We start from the raw sequence: 16,809 nt of genomic DNA on the forward strand, positions 1-16,809 counted from the left end.
CAAGCTCGAATATATTTCCATGCTTTTATTTTTTTCATTAAAATCATATTATCATCATATATATTATGCATAATGTATAATTAAGAATGTGATTTTCTATTTCTATGAAATGCGAGCAAATTTTCACGATGGATCGCGATCACTCGGATCGTACGGGACATAGATTGATACTGTTGTAACGTGTTATTAACATTATAATATTTTATTAGCATAATTGATTCTCTATTTCTGCCTAAGCGCGGACAGGTTTTCACGCGTCACTATCAATTTTGCTGGACGGATTCTCGGTTGAATTATCGGAGAAAGTTGCTAATAACTGTAATGTCGCGGAAGGGAAGAAATTTCCGGACGGCGGGCAGAGAATTTGGCGTTCGGGTCGAGCTACTTTTCTTCTTCCACGGCCATGTGTTCACTGGTGCACCGACACTTATTGCTCCATTTTGGCAGTTTTATCCTCGCCATCTTCGTCATGACGAGCCTCAAGAGATTTTACAACCTGGCGATGAAACGCTCGACCTTGATTCGGCGATAGTCAAACGCGAGAGTCGAAGATGAGTCGCGCGATCCTTGATCTTCTCATAAAAAGATTTATTGATAAGAGGAGGATTCGATTCTTTTTAAATCGAATATTTATTATTAAAAATCCTTGACGGAATAATTTGTATATATCCAAGGCGATAAAACATCTCTTGAAACAACCGTAAAATAACCTGAATTTTGTTTCTAACTTTGAGTTGTGAATTTTGCAGGGAAATTCGTAAAATTAAATTTTTTAACTGTAGTTTTTTTTCGAAAGATTACTTTCTACTTTAAACTTATTCGTGAGATCAGTTTAAATTTTACAAAATGACAAACGGATATTGCAGTTCGGGAACTCTGATATATCGAGTTCAATTGCTCCCTTCAATTTCCTCTCGCTGTGTGTATAATTAATTCCTCCATTTCAAAGAATACAGAATCGAAATCACAGAATGTGCTTGAAATAAAATATTCATTAACGTGGATAATTTAGTTCTTTGATTATCTTACAGTCTATTGAAATAATTGTTACTGTTGATTAAATAGTCAATCCTAATTATCAGTTCTAAATAAAATAATATAATTACGACATTGTTATTAAATAATTACGAAATTTGTTAAATATAAAGAGAGGATGCGAGTTTAATTTTGCATTGCAACCACGTCGCAACTAATTTCTTTATTTGATACGTTTTAATTATGGGATAGACCTTTAACGTATGTACAATAATATTAATATAATATTCATTGACAATCACAGTCAACGATGAAACTTATGCACCTCGCATCTGCGGTCATAATTTTTTTGCGACTCACGCATCGCCCGGAACGTTGCGTGACGCAAGAAATCGCGCGAGAGTTTTTAACGAGGACGTATTGTCGTCCGTATACGCGAGACGCATCGGCGACACATCCGAGAAAGTATGCGTCGCGACGTCCGCGAGGTGAGGTACCGTTTCTCACGCGTGAATCGTATACGACGCGTGACCCGTTAACACGCGGTGACGACGTTCGTGCATGCGTCGAGCGCGATGCGCTTTCACGGCGAGCCGCGAGCGTGCGAGCGCGCGCTCGATAAAAGGAAATCGCGCGCGAGTGTTAAACTGAAAGAAGATCGTCTTCGCATTTAACCCTATCGCCGTAAGAAACGTACATAAACCGCCGGCGAGAAAAGAGAGAAAGGAAAAGAGAAAGAGAGAGACAGAGAGAGAGAGAGAGAGGATTCGTTATTCGATCGCCGCAATAAAGTTGTGTCCACGATTTGCATACGCGAAAGCGATTGCTTCCAGATGCGCTGTCTGACTGCCGCTCTCGCGGATGCATCTCCGCATCGCCAGATTGGTTCTCTCGCGTCGCACTTGTTTTTATTGTTTTCTCGTCAATGTAAATTTCCCGCATCCTGTTTCAGTCTTGTTTATAACGCTGGATTTCAATTTATATGAGAATTGTGAAATCCTGTGTGCTGCTAGGGTGGGTGCATTCGCGAGATATTCCGCGAATTAAAACTTCAAACGAATATGCATTATTGTAAGTTATTTTTATTTCCCGTAAAGGCCATTGCACGTAACAAAGTTTTAGTCATAATCGTAAGGTTGTAAGAAAATAGACCAATCACAGTCGATTATTCTCCTCGCGCTTGAAGAATGATCAAGTGTGATTGGTCTATTTTCTTACGGCCTTACGATTAAAACTAAAACTTTGTTACGTGCAATGGCCTTAAGTTTTGTAAGTTGTATCTCCTGAAAGTTTTTTTTCTTTGACGTAACTTTTATCGCGTTTCGACTCTTTTCCCGCCGAGCTGTCAACGTTTTCAGAGTTCGGAAGAAATATCCGTATTTACTTAAATCTGGAGGCTGTTGAAAAAAAAGAAAAAAAAACGGTGGACGATGACACCGCCGATCGAAGTAACTGCTAACATGCGAAGATATATATCACGTCTTGAGTGAAACGATCGATCGACACGCGATGAGCGTCCGTTTCAATGGATCGCGGCCGGCGGATCCTTTTGGGAACACGGTTGCGCGTAATGGTCTTCCTGATGGCGGAGCAGAAGCGTAACGCGATTATACCCGGCGTGCCTCGTAACACAAGGGAATACAACGTGTAATTTCCGTCGATGGCCGATAGAAAGCTGAAAGAGCCTTTGCGATCGGCCCTTCACTACCCGTGTAATGACCGGGCCGACACGCCGCACGATCCATCGTTCTTGATTTTCGATGACGAGAAAGTGTTTGGGGGATGTGCACCGTACGCGGAGTGCATCTTACGATGTATCTCGATTCCCGTCACTATCGACGACCGGCGTACATCTCATCGTTCATTAATGTCCCGTTTTACCCGAGATAGCACCATCAGCACTGTAGCGTCAAACGAAGAGTTATCATAATTAAAGTATACCAATATGTATATCAATATATCAATATCTCGAAACGCGAGAACAATCAATCATTCCTATGATTTACGTGCAAAATGACAGATATACGTAATCTGTCATGGGACTGGGATGTAATAATTATTGCGCGCTTTACGTAATAATCGAGTGAACGAGTGTCTTCTGAATGAGGTAAGCACGAACAGGATTCGCGAGACTGACCAGAGAAAAGCCTCGGAGCAATTTTCTCGAACGTTGATGAAATCGCGATCTTTCTGACCCGTGCGTCGACTTGCCTCTTCACTGTTTTTCCCTTTTTTTTTTTTACAAATATGCTTTTAATCGGACGGGCCCGCGGGGTGAAAAAAAGCATCGATAAATTTCTGCCAGTACTCATATAACGAGAAACGGCGATATTTTATTGCTAGACCAACTGCAATAAAACCGCACGCGTTGACATTCGCCGCACCGACTCGTAGAAAGCACGCGGCACAAATCCCGTTTTGTATTTCAATTGCGGTGCTTTTACGGCTTGCATAGCTTCTGAGTATCCTATCGATTACTTTCTTTATGATTGAATTTAGCCGATGTTTTATGCGAAACTTTCGTCCTCGGTGAGATAAATCGCGTCGCTGCTGAAAATTAAAAGCGAAATAACACATAGTGAGTATATAATTATTTACGAGATCGCAGTTTAAATAAATAAATAATTAAACTGATTATTCATTATTAGTTAGTTAACTAACCAATTGAATAACTTTTAACGTAGTTATTAACGTATTTAATGATTAAAAAATAAAAATAACAAATTCTTTATATAACGATATATATAACGATATATCATATTTAATATCATGCTAAATACATATTCCTGTTATCAAATCGTGTGTAATTTATATTGCTTGAAATGTTTTAATTATATGTTGTTGAGATATTTATCAAGAGATCTTACAACCCAACTTTTAATATCGCGCGCGTTTGGCAACAAATTAGATTAAATTTTATACTCATTTGCCGCCGTGTGTTCTTCGCGGGCAGATTTACGGTTGCACAAAACCATGTTCGAGGTATTATGAAACGTATTTGCCCAGCGTATTTGAAACGTGTTTAGAAACGAGAATTACTTATGCGTCAATCTAACAGAAGACGGATTTATAATGCAATTACATATACTGGAAGGTTCGTGATAAAAAGCCGGTTACGTATCGCCAAGTGGAGAGAAGCGTACTGATATAAAGTGGAAAGTAACAGACCAGATCTCGCACGGGATCTCACGTAAGCGCGAAATAAATAACGAGATATATACATTAACGTAAATCTAGTTTTACACTTATAGTGCATGTGTGCGCGCGCGCGCGCAACCAAGCGACGTCGCGACGTGTGCATGATATATATATATATATGTGGAATGAAAATTATGAGACTTCTTGTCGTTACGTTACGCACCGCGTGCCGAGGGCCTACTGATCGGCTTTTTGAGTTTTAACGTTACCTATTAACAAATAGGCGCATTCACGCGTGCATTTAATTTCTCGATCAGTAGGTTTCTTAAGTGATCGAAGGTGCACGGGAGTGCATGCCTTGGTGAACAGTTATCGGATGAATTATGGCGTTGAAACGTCAAAAGGCAATTTTTGCAATTAGACAGTTACTCGCGGTTTTAATACCAACTGACGATCAGATGTTGACCTTAATTGATGTATGCCCGAAGATAGATTTATTCGATAAAATGGACAGATGCATATAATGATTTCCAAGTGATTTTCTAATTACTAGACTGAGAGTCTGTATAGAAAAACGGTTAGTTAAACTTGACATTAAATGCAGACTACCCGATGGGTCTTTTAACTCTTTTTGCTTCTTCAGTTCTGAAATAACCAAGCTGGATTTACGAGATGCTGAGATGCTTGTATCTTTCATATGACTGAACTACTTGCTGCTACTTGCAATTAATTTTATAACGTTCCTGGAACACTGTCTTTTTTCATTCATAAATTCTACATTGAATTTAAAAGTAACTTTTCCTTTAGCAAAAATGTTGTGAAAGTTTATCATTTGGCTTTTCATGCAATTATTAATGCTCAGCTGTAAAATTGCTATTATTTTCTCAATCTTCTTTCTGGCATCTATGATTGGAAAAAAGCATCCGGTAGCTCTGGGACATCCTATATAACTACATAAATGGATAAAATTACAGTTGTTGTTATATCGCGCCTCATAATAAGTGCTGGAACCTGTTGCTAGCGGGAATTCGTCATTTCGTGACCGTCGAGAAATCCGCAAGGCGATCCTTCGCGCAGACAAATAAGACCTCGTCCACCGTGGACGCGTATATGTATAGAACACCTGAGATCCTTGGCATCACGACACGCGTGTTTCACGCGCAAATGAAAATCGATCGAATTCCGATCCTGTAGCCTCGCATGACGCCGTTCGTTCACGATCGATTGGACAAACCGTGGAAACACGTGATTTATCAGGAAATATACCTGAAGTGCTGAAATGAAGAAAAATGATAAACCTAACTATGTAAAATATGATATATGAGATGCATGTAAATATTATCTGTACCATATTTATATCGTAATATCTTTTTAATATTAACAAAATCTACGAAAATTTATGTCTCAAAGAATGGTCAGAGAAATGCTCGGTCGCTCGGTGTTTCTATGAACTATTATAGATTAATATTATTATGTATTGATACGAAGAGAGAAAGAGAGGGAGAGAGTCGGTAATCGAGGTGAAATGAAGTGAGAAATTCATAGTCGATAATATGACGACATAAAATATTATAATCGTCACGGAAAATTAATTAAGAGCCGACTTGTAGAATTCTTAAACTGTCCGACAAATATGTGGGCAGATGAGATAGGATCAGTAGAACGGGTTGATCAACGTAAATTTCTATCCGATCGATAGGTCACATTTCATTCGGCGTACAGATATTAAGCTTCGCGTGTTTGATGTCGTAGTAATCTTTCATATTAGCGTATCATTTAATACGAATGAGAAGTCAATTAATTAACATGATATTTTTATATGCGTATCGTGTCACGCAAAAAGACGAAATGCAGAATTATAAAAAAGAAAAAGCCAGTATTATAAATTGCGTTGATTATTGACGCAATTGGATAAGTTCGATTTCGGGAACTGTTTACCGCCGAATTTCACTTGATTTATGTGGCGACGTTAATTAGCAATCATTGCGATTAATTAACCAGCTTGGTGATTGCAAGTGGATTAAGTGGCACGCGCAGGCGTGACGGAAAATCGTTGATATGCTAAGATTCATGCGATCAATTTCCCGAAGCGATGCACTCGGCCATGAGATGCAGTTTATGAGATGATTAAAACGTTGCTTTAATTCCACCCGATCATTCTTTATGCTCATTGGGAGACTCTCGAGCTTCTCAAGCCGGCGCTTAATTAAGTTTCGAGTCAATTAAGCCCGCACGATGGACGAAACTATCGCACGCCAAAATGATGTCACACAATATGCGTTAATTAATGCCCTTTACATACGAATGCATATTTGCAATTTTAGAATTTTCTTGTGCAACATATCCCATGTATTCGCGGAAAGATTAATTTAATTAGAATTTACCGAAGTTTGATATTGAAAACTTAGAACTTGCACATTTTGTTGTTATGTGAAAATATTTTAAATTTGCAAAAGTAATTTGAGATTAAAAAATTTTTTTTAATTAACCAAGAAAGTTAGTAATTAAATTTCTCGTATAACATTAAAATAAACTATTATCTGAAGCATTGACTAACTCTAGAACTTTTCTTACATAATTTATTATAATGCAACATTGTTCTTAGAAGATTAATAGTTTTATACAATGCTATATAAATGTAATAACAATTTTATATGTTTTGAGCGAAGAGGACAGAAGAAAGAATAGAAAATATAAATTAAAACGTTCAATATGATAAATATATATGTTAAAACAGTTTATCACACTTCAGTAAAAATATCAAGATTTACCTTTAATTTAAATATTAATTTTAATTCTGCCGGGAACTGTCGGCACGTATGCTGGCCATACTTGGCGGAGGGATTGACGACTTAGACGTACGACAAGCTTCTTCGCTTAGTGTACGACGTCGATATTTTATCGAAACTTTTTATTACCTAAGCGGGTTGACGACTTTTCTCGCTTTCAGGAAGATGTTAAGTGCGACATGCATTGCGCGCGGTGAAATTGCGTGTTTGCAGTTTGAAAGGTCACTTCCGCGTCATTCGCTAATTAATTCCTTTTGCAACAAATTAAGAGTTTGACAGGCAAATGATCGATTTGAAGTTCTGTAATTATTATGAATAATTATTATTAAAAAGAGAGAAAATCTTTCAATTTCTCTCTCTCTCTCTCTCTCTCTCTCTCTCTCTCTCTCTCTACTTTTTCTAACGTGAAAATTGTAACTTAATATTTGTAAAATAATCAAGAGAACTAAAGATATACGTGTTTTTATTTTTTATCTTTACGTATATTTATAGTTACAAGCAATTATATTTACGTTATAAGTAATGATCCATTATTTAAAGTCTGTTTTCGCCATGGTGTAAGTAACGTTTTCGCTGAACGATTTTCGCTATCAATATTACAGCAAATCGGCGGTCGGCGAGTGTTAATTTATTGTCTTCCAAGCAACGTCAATCTCGCTGACTGTCGTTATCATCAACGGTCGGCCTACGCGGAGGCGAGAGAAAATTTTCCAGACGCGCTCGTCTAATCATTGCGCTACGAGAGCTATCTCGAGTAGGAAGAAAGTGCGCCGCTAAAAGCGCGACGTGCGTGCTTTCACATAAATATCGTCTTGATAAATGTACCAGCCCGGGCGTTATGGATGGAGAATATTAGAATGGCACATGCTGGCGATCGCGGCGATGGCCGTGTGCCATTGTAGGCGTAGCGAGAGAGCGGAGATTAAACGCGATCCCAATCAAGACGATTCACGAGCGCGCTTCCGCGTCCTTCGACGGAAACGTTGCACTCGATCCATCAACAATTATAGCGATTAAGATTTACGTGAACAATCGGACGCGCGAGTGAGAAACTTGTCGCTTTGTTAAGTCGCTCATCAGAACGGTGTTTCCAGAAATAACACATAATGTATAACGAAACAAAGACGATGTAAAAAATAAAGTAAAAAATACTAAATATTGTTTCCCTCTCTTTTTCTCAGTGTAAAATTGAAAGAAATTTCCAACCAAACAAAAATTTCTAAATAAAAATTATTATCCTAATTACGTAATATTTATTTAATATATTATTTAATTCCAATATATTATGTATTGCAATTAATATACATATTATTAAATTGATACTAAACATGTAAGTAACACTTTCTGAATCAGTTTCATGATACATTCTAAGTAACTTCACTTGGTGACTGCAAAAACAACAAAACTTTTAGTAAAAATTTTAAACTTACACCAATTATTTTCTCGCTTTAAGTATACTTACAATATGTACCTACGATTCATCCTTACGTGGTAAATTAGTACAACGAACATAAAGGTCAGGCTTTCAAACGTAATACTTATTACGGTTACGGCCGGATTATTCTTACGACAAGTTCGCAATTACAATTACAAACGTATCCACTGACATGACGTCAGGATTAACCTGTTTTGGGATAGACCAGTCCCCGAAGATATATCAAGGTATATCAAAGCCGCGAGATTAGTCGCCGATAGTAAATGGGTTGACACATCCGAGACAATTATATCCCGGTATCTTCCGAGCGAGGCGGCCATTAGCCCGCGGCGCACAATGTAACACCCGCGTAGGAACAATAGGAAGCTCGTGCACGATGATTGATCGCCCAGTTGGATGCAATCGTACCGGCTGGATACCCTCGAGAGCTCCTCCTTCTTCTTCCTCCATCTCCCCCGCCGTCTTATCTTTAGCGGCTCTTCGTCTTACGCGCCGACGCGACGTTGCGCCACAGTTGGCCGCAGTCCTGATGAGTTTTCTTCGCTAAGTCCGCGCCGGTTAGGCGGACTATAACTACTCGCGTCGACGGTTTGCATACCAAATACGCACGGCAGTCTATAAATTTTGTTCACTTGTAGGTACGCGTAAATGCACCATTGCGTTTTGCGTTATTGCGGTCGATTCCCACACGTTCTTCCTCTCACGCACTCTCTGCGAATCTCAATAATTGTTTTCTAATTCGTATAAGATATAAAGACTGACTGAAGATTCTTTCCTCCGCAATTTCAATCTCTTGATTTAATTTTTCATCCTTAATTTTAGCCTTTGATACGTCTGAGAGTGGAGTTTTCGATTGGATTGCCAAATCGTCTTAACCTGCTTCTCGGTTTAATCAAGCTTGTTCTTTCCATCCGGTATAATTTGATACGTCGACGAGACCGAAGCGTCCGGTTGGTTTCGTCTCGCGACTGTCTCGTGCGTAGATCCGAGATCGCGTGGGTCGTGAGCGAGCTGCGTCGAAGAGACTTATGCAAATTCAATTTAGCCCGCCTGTGCAATGGAGGAGGGCCGGTCAGGGTCGACTCGAAGACTTTGCGAATTTTAACGTATTATTATTTAAAGCTGAAGTACGGAATATTTCTTGCATTGTCGATGAATATAATACGTTAAACGTTTTAATTTTAGTGAATATTTTTCTAGTTAATTATTTTAAGCCTCAAATATAAATGCAAAAATCGAAATTTATTTTATTAGTCGAATGAAAAGCATGAAATTTAACCAGCTCTATTCTTATATATATATATATATATATATATATATATATCTAAAATTACAATTAAATGACTTAATTGAAGTAAGGCGCAAGATTATTGCTCATGCGTATTAATAAAAAAGTAAAAATACATTCTTACTTACCAACATCGAAATATTATAAATATTATTTATAAACAAACGGAACATGAACGACGATTTTCCTTCTCAGAATCTTTTTTTACCCAAAATACACAAAATAAAAAAATTTCAACAAAATCGGAGAGGTTGGCGTTATATACTGCATATTTACCTTCTATTTAAGTGCATAGTAAATCTTATACACTTTAACTTCTCTTAATCGCGTTTCACTGCAGTCCTGCTTAGGATGCACACACGCTTCACAATGATTATGTGCCTTTAAAGAAGGAAGAGGGACGCGATTGATAGATAAATTGATAAATAGAACAAGAAAGCAGGAGGGAAACCTGAGAAAGAGAGAGATCGGTCCATCGTCCATCTTGAAATCGGCTCGTGTTAAGTCGCGGCAGCTGGCCGATTCCCTCGTTTTATTTCGCATGACGAGCAACGGAGGACCGCGTTGCGCGTTGGTTCTGTCAGCCTCTCTCGTAACCGCTTCATTATGGGCCACTTTATAAATGCGTTCCGCTGGCTAACTGTACGCGCGAGATATCCGCGGCGCAAAGATAGTACCTAACCTAACCTAACGTATCTATCGCCAATAGATTTTTGCAAGTTTCTCTTTACTTTAGCCTCGTCGATCGAGCGACAGCTATGTTTAAATGATGACGACTTTCAATGAAGCTTCTTCTTTAATTTAAATTACGTAGCACATATGATATTATATTCCATTCACGAGCTGTATATCACGCTTTGCAAAAATAACGTACTTCTTAGTTAGTGAAAAGGCTATTCTCCGGCAATGTAATGTTTTAACCGCTTTGAATTTTTGATTGGTTGCAGGAGGAAATCGGCGAGATAATCGAATCAGCTCCAACGACTCCACTCCGCAAAGAGACAAAGCATTCGACTCAGCCCGAAAAATTGTCGAACTACACGAACGATTCGTTCACCCCGAAAGATTTGCCCGCTACGAAATCGCACGGCTTCGTGAGGAGACAAAACTCGTTGACGAGAGGCGGCGAGGATATCGGCGAGTGGTCGAACAGCATCCTCGCGGAGTTCAATAGTATAATCGCCAACGAGATCAACGAGCTTACCAAAGAAAAAACGAGGAGAGAAGCGGCGCGTGGCGACGACGACGTTAGGGTGGTACAATACAAGGAGCTGCTGAACGAATTCGGAATATCTGACAGCGAGTGCTCCGAGCGAGAGTTCAGCGGTGAACGTGGTTCTCTTCGAGACGAGAAGAGTCTACGAGATCGCAGGAACGGAAAACTGTTCGTCGACGATGATCGTCGCTGTCTGTTGAACTCCGATTACGACGAGCCTCACGATCGAGTAATTCCTGAAGGAAGGAAGAGCGGTAGCCTGCCGGAGAATCTGCAGGACATCATTGGCAAACGTGGGCGATTTCATACCGCGGAGACTCTGAGCTCCGACTACGACGAGCCCAGCAACTGTCTACCAATAAACTCGATCAGGAGCCAGATCGATAGAATCACCTCTAGTCTACCGTCGAAATTGGAACGTGAATGCATCTCGAAAGACACGCGATCGAATCCTTGCCATGCACCAAAGACACCCGTAGGATTAAGTTTGAAGACCAATGAAGACACCAACGTGGACACAGCGCTCCAAGCCGGATCGTTCAGATGCGCTGAGGAAGACGCCGAAGAAGCGAACGCGAAATTACCGCCGCGACAACGATCCGAGAGAAAGACGAGCCTTCCCATCAATCTAACGAGCCAAAAGCGCAGAAAGGCAATGCGACTGCAGAGACTCCGACGAGGTCCTGACGATCGAGAGACCATGGATCCCGATTACGACGACGTATTTCCGAACGAGGAGACGGGCAGATCTAAATCGTTGGACAATCACGTCCCGAAATCAGCGCCCGTAACACCCACGGACGAGAAGAAGCCACCGTTCTCGAAATTATTGAGGAAACGGCACACTCCGGTGTTCCACGAGAGCTCCGACGACGTCATTCTGGTTAGCGTGTCTTCCCTGCCGGATCAAGATATGCTGCGCTTGAGAAACGACAGGCTCCATGAGACGAAGAATGATAAGGCGAACTCGAGAGAAACGTTGATTCGAAAAAAGAGAGCGATATCGCCGCTAACTCTACGTTCTGACGTCACCGCGAAAAGATTGTCGGAATCGGACCGAGATATCAGACGAGTCAGCCCGGTGGACTTGAAGAAATTCTCGTTGACGCGAACTTGGGGCAACGACGTTGCGGTGAATTGCGACTTGTCCGAGAACGGTGACGTCAATGGAAATTGCGGGATCGAGAACGGAACCCTCGGCAAGCTGGAGCACGCTGACGTGAAGAGGATTATGGAGGAGCAGAACGCGAAAACGGGATCCGTAAGTTTCATATTGATATTTCTTACAACTAATTATATTTCACCGACATGAAATTATTGAGAATTAATCATGCATTAGTTTATTTGCATTATAATATGTATATTTATCTCGACGAGTCTATATAAATTCAGAGAATTATAATCAGAAGATACATTTAAATAATTATTAATATGTAAATATTTGATTAATCAAATATTTACAGTTTTTTAATTAAATGCTTTTAAATAATTATTTAATAAAAATAGAATTGAATTTAATCATTAGCTCGGTATTATCCATTACAGTATTTTTAAATTTGCAAACATTGTTTTAAAAAAATTTATTTGGAAATAGCATGCATTAAGTTATTAAAATATGAAGCTGTTGTTTTCATATTTAAGAAAAAATATAATTTGGAAGAATGGAAAAGCGAGGTCTAACTAATTTATATTGTCATTTGTAGTTGCCTATTTCCCTGCAGTCTTTGTTGTCGAGAATACGAAGTGGCTCGGGTTCTTGTTGCCCAAATAGTCCGCCGATGGATACTCTCACCTGCTCCGACATGGCGACTCAAACGTCACCGGCGATTTCGAGGAGCTCTAGCTTCACCTGGGTCAGCGATTGCGACTCTCCTCAAGGTAATTTTCGTATCGTCCCACGTTGCTTACATGGCCCGCTTAATATATATTCATGAGATTAGTTAACGCCCGTGAAATTTATTTCCGTTTCGGATCTCCGTAATCCAGTAAGCGACTATTACAAGAGTTTGTCAATGATTTACGTTTAAATTAACTCCCCGTTGACCTTTCGAGTCGTTTAAAATTACATCTGGTTGGAATAATGTTTCTGCCTTTGGGTGGTATTGAATATAGTATATATTATGATTTTATATTTGTTTATTTTTTATCTCTTCTGACGAAGAGAATATTTTTGTACGATAAAAAATTTATAGAAAATAAATAAAGGTATATATTTTATTCTATTAATACATTATTAGTTTACACAAATATTTTTTATATTTCTATAAAAGTTTGATTACAATTTTATTGAATGTTCTTTAGAAAATACAAATAATATTTAGGTAATACTATATTATATCGGGAGTTATAAAAATGTATTATGTATATATTTCAATGAATGATACATGTAAGATTACTATTGTATATTTAATTCATAGTTTTCTCTAAATTGCATATTTCTTAATCGCAGCCGAGTCCCAATTAGATTCGCAGTCGTTGCAAGATGAGAGTACCTTAGACCCAGTTTCCCCTCAAGACACCGTGGATGACGACAATAGATCCTCATCGTCGTCTCAAGACCTCCTGCAAAGCATGGACGAGATTTCCTCCGGAAGCTTGTCGCCGGATACTACCGACAGAGCATCTCCGCTTGAAAGTGGGATCGGAACAGCGAGTCCACCTAGAAGTACGGACCGCCGATTGACTAAACGTAAGCTAGAACTATTTTATTATCTCTTCGTAGATATCGACATAAATATTCTAAAAATCAGATTGCCACATTTATATCTTCTTTTACTTTCGGAAATTAAACTACTGGTAGCATTTTTGTTTCTATCAATCAAATCATTTGTGATTTATAACCGCGTATATTTACAATGATAATACACTTGCGACTCCTAAAAATATTCTTTTATTAGTCATATAATATATTTTAATATAATTACATTATTAAAGATTTAGTATTATATAAAAATTGATATTTGTTTAAATCTCGATGTTGTTGTCTCTCACGTAGCGTCAACACCGAACAAATGTCATCGCAAAGAGACATGGGAGCGAATCCGGCGACGGCCGTCGAAACTGAACTCGCGGAACGACAAGAATTCGCAAGACGTGTGGGTCAAACGCGAAAGCGTGCACACGCAAACGAAACAGATCGACGACCAGTACTCGCAGGACGCGGTGGACAGCAGTAGTGGTCTCGATGACTCGTTGCCGAGGATCAGGACGCCCAGGCCTACGAATTTACCGCTATGTGAGTCATGTCGGCATATTTCCGAGTATTCCTCCTACGCGTAATGTCAAGCTGTCATTTTTTATGTTTTCTTATTACGCGCGGCGCAATAATACGCATAAGCGTAATAAATACGAATCATTTATTTGGAAAAACTTGTTTTATGAGACCAGTTTCTCGAAGATTTTACTAGTTGGACGATATACTTTGCGATAGTTTATTTCTACATGGTATAAATTCTAATCTAGCCGCTCGGCTATTCTTCTGCAACAGGCTTGTCCACCACTGCGAGCAGTTCCTTGAGCTCGGGCGAGCTACTCGAGACGCCGCCCCGAGCGCCGTCTTCTCCGTCCGCGGCGAGTCTCCAGCTGAAGCCGGAACCTCTAGCCGTGGAAATGGGCGGGAAGAGTAGCAGTGCGCCGTTGTTGGAGAACAATGACGCCAAGAACGCCAACGGGAAGGTGCCGGTAAGCTTCTCTTTCTTTAACTTCGAGTAAATAGTTGCGGAAAGTTGGTTGAAATTGAAATCAGGTGCTTGTATGAACTAAAAGAAGAAAAAATCAAAATATATAATAGATATAAAATGTTCTCCACGTTGATCGTGAAAGTCTTGTACTTATTTTATCAATATTTTGTACTACATGATTTTATCCCCTTTAAACGTCTGATAATATCTGATAATAATCCGAGAAATCCTTTGCAATGAGGAGGAGAAAAGTCAGCCATAGAAATTCTTCAGTTATCCGAAAAAAGTTAGTAAAGTTCGGTTTAATATTGTATTTATTTCCCTACCTTGTTACTGTTTAATTAAGATGAACGTGCAAACTTACGTAAGCGGTAACGTCCGTATCGTTTGACGTCAAGTCGCCGGTCTGAATATCTCGCGTCTCTTAAATATCGATAGTTAACTCGAGCATGACTCGTGGAGCAAGAGGCCGGGCGCTTAACATCGGGTATCGTCCTAGACGGCGACGGCGGGCATTAATCGCGCGGCAGCGAAGCGTGTACGGCGCTATCGGTATCGAGATTACCCGACACGGTATCGCAGATATACGCTCCCCCGTCTTCGCGGTTGCGTTCGACGATCCGCCGTTCACGGACAGCTATTAGTCTCTGCCCACGTGGTTCGCGTACGTCGTTCGACACGTTAGCCTACCGCGTCTCTTGTATCCCTCGCCTGCGGCTCGTGTGGGCCACGAAGAGTGTCGTAAGAATGACATTTCGTTGCGACGATGAGCCTCGCGAGTACCTTTCTCCGACAAGAATACCCACCTGTTTCACAAAAGATGGGAATTTCTTGCAAATCGGCAAGAATCGCTTTCCCGTGAGAACTGGTCGGTCCAATCTACTACGGATGCATCATTAAACTTTATGCATCGTCGATCCGTTATGATTAATTGTTCGGAGAAATAATTAATCTTCGTAATTTGCGTAGATAGTTACGATAAGAGAGATTATTGACAAGTTCTAGCATAGGAGATCGAAACATGAATTAGTGGATAATTACTTGGATTATATGAACAAAGATTGAATGTAACATTAATCTTGTGAACCTAATGTTTATGCGATATATTTAGATTTTTTGACTGAAGAGGAAATTATTAGGAAATTAATTTGTACATGAATATGCCATAGATTGCTACTAATTAGTTATTGGTGATTTGACAATATATTATTATATTATTGTGTATTATTAGTAAAATAATTTTATTGTCCAATCTTCTGATATTACAAGATATGCATACCAATTTTTGATTTATCCCATTTATGAGTGCGATTTCCGTACAATGATATTTCATAAGAGAACGCAGTTTCTGTGTTGAATTTTAATTTGCGTTTAATTATTCCAACATAAGTCTCTTTTATAAAATTCCTGTGAATATTTCGCGTCAATATAGTATAACATCAGGAGTTCCAGCGCTGTTCGCTCTGTTAAAAGGTACCAGCGCGGCAATTAACCGTTATTCACAATTAAGAGTCATGCTAAACGGTCGAGCAACTAAATAGGTCGCATTTATTGTTTTCTCGACCCAACGTTCTCCAACATTCTTCCTTAGTGTCGTCTCAAGCGTGTCGCTCTCTATGCGCGCGAAACATCCAGCGAACTTAGGGAATTCGTTTCGTGCCCGAAAATCGTGCAAGGTCAGTCTTTGACGCTAAAAGCGGTGCTTCGCATGGATGCACTTGGTGCCGGGAGAGTCGATACTTTATTTACTTAAAATATTTTCGGTGCGACCGACGACGACGGTGCTTTGATCGCCCAAGTCCAGCTGCTACATTTCGCATTCCGTGAGCAAGCCCGGCCGCAACTTTGACCTTTGGCATGCCCGAATTGTACGCCCGCTGCTCCGGCGCGGCGTTTATCTCCGCAGTTTTCGTAGGACGGTGGCCGCGTATGCAAATTATATCAATGAAGTGTCAGTACACGGGGAGATTCGCGCTCGAGTGAGCATGTTGCCTCGGTAAACACCCATTGCACGAGAGCGCGCGCGGAAGTCGCGCGTGAACACCCGGTACCGGATTGCCTGTGTTGAGCGATCAAAGCTAATGGGGCAGCCAGCCGTGGTGGCGTATTAATCGGTTGGTATCCCTCGGACCTCGAATATAGCCACACCGTGTGGTCTATCACATACGCATGCACGAAGGCCACGATGGAAAACTTGGGCTTTCGTCAGATCAACTGCTTTAAACGAGCCACTCTCTTTCTCCCTTGTTTCTCTCTCTCTCTCTCTCTCTCTCTCTCTCTGTCTCTCT

General features: G+C 40.0%; 1 protein-coding gene across 2 annotated transcripts in view; it reads left to right on the forward strand.

Moving 5' to 3' along the window:
- The window catches only part of LOC112463841 (rho GTPase-activating protein 7), a 212,710-nt gene that overhangs the window by 64,514 nt on the left and 131,387 nt on the right, over positions 1–16,809 (forward strand). For both annotated transcript variants that reach the window (XM_025030464.1, XM_025030465.1), the window contains exons 3-7: positions 10,573–12,102; positions 12,545–12,719; positions 13,291–13,530; positions 13,837–14,076; positions 14,329–14,522. In XM_025030464.1, coding sequence (XP_024886232.1) covers positions 10,573–12,102; positions 12,545–12,719; positions 13,291–13,530; positions 13,837–14,076; positions 14,329–14,522 — 2,379 coding nt within the window. The remainder of the gene's footprint in view (positions 1–10,572; positions 12,103–12,544; positions 12,720–13,290; positions 13,531–13,836; positions 14,077–14,328; positions 14,523–16,809) is intronic.

Source organism: Temnothorax curvispinosus, unplaced genomic scaffold (assembly GCF_003070985.1).
Source record: "Temnothorax curvispinosus isolate PA1 unplaced genomic scaffold, ASM307098v1 QBEX01013717.1, whole genome shotgun sequence".
Taxonomy (NCBI): Eukaryota; Metazoa; Arthropoda; class Insecta; order Hymenoptera; family Formicidae; genus Temnothorax; species Temnothorax curvispinosus.